The sequence below is a fragment of the Lottia gigantea genome, assembly GCF_000327385.1.
Source record: "Lottia gigantea unplaced genomic scaffold LOTGIsca_1057, whole genome shotgun sequence".
NCBI lineage: Eukaryota > Metazoa > Mollusca > Gastropoda > Lottiidae > Lottia > Lottia gigantea.
This window is the reverse complement of record NW_008706894.1, coordinates 10,300-13,923: the sequence shown is the minus strand read 5'-3', so window position 1 is coordinate 13,923 and position 3,624 is coordinate 10,300. Positions and strand designations below refer to the sequence as shown.

Here is a 3,624-nt window from a genome sequence, read left to right as displayed (position 1 = left end):
GATTACAGAGTTCAATATTGCCTGTGTAATCAGGACATTATTCTTTGGTTCAACAAGACCTGTTTAATTGGACCATTGTTTACAATGTGGTAAGGGCAGTATTCACTTTGCAAAATACATTCCCTGTCTAATCGGGTCGCTTTTATACTGTGTAAACAGGGCAGTATTCACTTTGAAAAAGTAAAAATATTCTGTTTAATAAGGTCGTTTTTTTTCAAAAATGTGTATCCAGGACAGGGTGTTCGTACCCTAATACACCAGTCAAATGTAATCAGGTTATTATTGCAAGAACCACTGACACCAATACAAATTAAATTGTTTAGATAATAAAACCTCTTTACAATCCCTTTATGCCATGAAATGAAAACCCCAAGTTTGTTCATTAATCATGATGATGTTTTATTTACAATGAAAATAATACCACTTGGCAAGTAGATAGTCAAAAATAACAAACAGAAACAAATTTTTGCACCAAAATAATAAAATGTCTTTCTGAATAGTACTAGATTTATATCTATTTAGATTGACCTTATTCCTTCCAGGCCATGTATTCTGGAAACTATCTTGGCACTAGGATGTCCTATGATCTTGGCATTTTAAACTTTTTCTAGGATATCCTAACACTAAGATCGTTCCGAGAATAAGTGACCAGGACATACAGTTGTCTTATTCAATTACCAGTAAATAGGTGTCAGTTTTAGATACCTTTATCACTTTTCAAAATAAAAAAAAAAAATGTGGGTTCAAGAGCAATCGATACAGGAATTATCGCTTTAATTGCAGAAATGACTAAATTTTTCTTTTAAGAGGCTTCTTTATCATTTTGCTTTAATTGAATTAAAACATACCCTATAGTCTTAAATCTGAAAAGGGTTACTGGTGTTGAAATTAGTATCCATCAATTGGAAATGTAGACAAATCCATCTTTCAAGTTTCTATCCTAGTTATGAGATTTTTTCCAGAAAAACTTGCTTTCGGGCTGCGGCTGCACCACTGCTTTTAACATAATACTCATATTTAATTCTGAACAAAATAGAAACTAGTCAGATAGAAAATCAATTGATAATATTTTGAAATAATTTGACAACAGACAAAAATAAATTGCACTTTGAATTAAGTACTGTAAACACTGACAATTAACATAAAGGGCAACATGTTGCTAAGATGCTATATTGATATTAATTTGTTAACATGTTATCAAACTGTTGCCATGTGTAAACAGGACCAAATTTTTGTCAATTGCCAAGATGTTGAGCAACATGTTACCGAAAATGTTTTTCAGTGTGTACGATACTTAAATCTAAACATCCAGGTAAACTGATAGGAATTAGACAGTGGATAATAAAACATACATTAACAGTAACTATCACAAGGTAACCTTGGTGAAGCTAAATCGGTAAGTTCTGGTCTCATTTGAACAGACGGAAACCAGATTACGTCATATTCAAAATTTTCCTTTCTCCGCCATTTTGAATTATGTATGCACCTACTATTTTTTTTGGCACATGTGTCTGGTTGATTCCATTAATTCAAAACAAGAAGAACTCCGCAATCCAGCATCGCCTAAATATACATACAATGAAACTAATGGGCTACATTGGGTTGATTGGGATTATTCATATTCTGGCTCAGAAATGATGGAAGTGTTGGTCTTTCTTCAAGTTTATCATACTCTAAATGANATTCTCGAGCCACCTTCCTCCATTTCACTGCATCGAAGAAATAATATGTCCCCCTTTCGTAAGAATTAGTTTTTACGATAGGTTCCATACCAGGGGGCGCGTGTCATCCATGTTCTTTCTTCTTTATGATATCTCCAGTCTCGGTTATATCTGGAATAATATAAACTTAAACATACATGTTAGGTCAAATTACAGTTAATCTAGGCCCCATTTCAAAGCATGATGTCCTCATTACAGACCATCTTCACAATCTCAAGCTAGTACAAACTTTGTACTTATACCTTGACTGCCACCTTCTTGTATCACAGAAGTTTGTAAATACAGTCAAGGTAAACTATTCAGTTTGTACTAGCTTGAGAATGTGAAGATAGTGCAATCCATCTGTCTAACAAGTCCTATTTGAATGATAAGCTTAAGGTTTCAGATTGTTTCTAATCTAGCCTATTGTAACAAAAACTTACAATTCTGCAGCGACTGCCAACTGTAAAACATCTCCACCACTCATATAGAATAAGAAAAACAATAAATCTTCTCCATAACGAAAAAATTTGATTGGTGCAAGCTGTAAAATACATATATTATATCTAATATTAACACAGTAATAGTATTCACAGCTCACCATCAGTATGAGCCTCTAAATCCATGTGTGTCCATATTACAATTTCTTACCGCTTGTAAATATTGATATTAACTTACCTTAAATCTAATATAGATATTAGTTATATATTCTGCTGGAACATGAAAATCTGAAAATAGTATTAAGATAAATATATCTGATTTTTGATATTCCTTTACAAAGCATGACCCTTTAATTAACTGTGTACTCTTCCAATTTCTTTACAGAAATTCACTAATTTCTTATGTAATTTTACAGACAACTCACTTATTAAGGCAAATGGTCACAAAGAAAAACATTTTGAAGATTATGTGTTAGTATGATTAGCAAGCAGTTGGCAAGCAAGATATGACCACTTAACCAATAAATTTTCAGAATAGGCTTGTGGTCTCACAAACAACATTATTTTATGGGTCAGTTATATTTGAAGAATATGCACAAATATGGACCTTTTCAAGATCTTCTGTTTATAATACAAAAGTTCATAAGAATGTGGATGATAATAATATAGTATAAAATAAAGATTTACCTATATCTTGAGGTCTACAAGGTGCTTCTGCCCACGGAGACTGAAAAGTGCTGTATAAATTTCTGAAATAGGGATTGAAAGGTTTAAATGCATATAATAAATAGGTAAAAAATATCGATCAATGAATTATTATTATTACAGTAAAAAAGTAAATCTTTTAAGTAAATAACTTTTAATATAATGGGGGACACTGATATCAATAATTAGCACCATTCCAATATTCAACCATGTGTCTGTGGTTATTGCAATTCCTCTTAAATAATGCTTACATGATGTCTGACAGAAAATTGGAATAGTGTAAATTGATACACATACATAAAAAGTTTATAAAACTTCATTACAATCCCTTTATAGTAAAAACTTCAAAGAATAGGCTATATATTATACATACTCAGGTGAGTTAAGGTTTAAACCCAGTGTTGTTAAATCTATACCAGGTATTATAGCTGGTACCATTGTACCATCCATGGCCGCTCTTATAAACGATAATAAACCAACAATACCAAACTGATCTGTTACCATACCAGGCGGTATATTAGATATAGTACCTAGTGGGGAAAAACAAACAATAAAGATAGTGGACCACAGCCATATACGCCCACTACGGCATGCGGTGGGTAAATATTCAAGATTTTCGGGCAAGGGCAATAACTCTGCTTCTAACAGTCGAAAATAGCTCACATTCGAACTTGATCTTCGTTTTAAGAATATGTATACACATACCGAATTTCATTTGATTCCATCAAAAAATCTACAAGCAAGCAAATGTAATAGGGGTGCCGACAATATAAGTCCAC

General features: G+C 32.5%; 2 protein-coding genes across 2 annotated transcripts in view; one reads left to right on the top strand and one right to left on the bottom strand.

The window, feature by feature from the left end:
* Positions 1 to 611, top strand: part of LOTGIDRAFT_176351 (hypothetical protein) — a gene marked incomplete at both ends in the record, with an annotated part of 5,726 nt that extends 5,115 nt beyond the window's left edge. The window contains one exon of the mRNA XM_009046736.1: positions 543 to 611. Within this exon, the coding sequence (XP_009044984.1) occupies positions 543 to 611 (69 nt within the window). The remainder of the gene's footprint in view (positions 1 to 542) is intronic.
* Positions 612 to 1,584: 973 nt separating this feature from the next.
* LOTGIDRAFT_176350 (hypothetical protein) overlaps positions 1,585 to 3,624 on the bottom strand; it is a gene marked incomplete at both ends in the record, with an annotated part of 2,967 nt that continues 927 nt past the window's right edge. The window contains 5 exons of the mRNA XM_009046735.1: positions 1,585 to 1,735; positions 1,773 to 1,832; positions 2,144 to 2,244; positions 2,379 to 2,428; positions 2,828 to 2,889. Coding sequence (XP_009044983.1) covers positions 1,585 to 1,735; positions 1,773 to 1,832; positions 2,144 to 2,244; positions 2,379 to 2,428; positions 2,828 to 2,889 — 424 coding nt within the window. The remainder of the gene's footprint in view (positions 1,736 to 1,772; positions 1,833 to 2,143; positions 2,245 to 2,378; positions 2,429 to 2,827; positions 2,890 to 3,624) is intronic.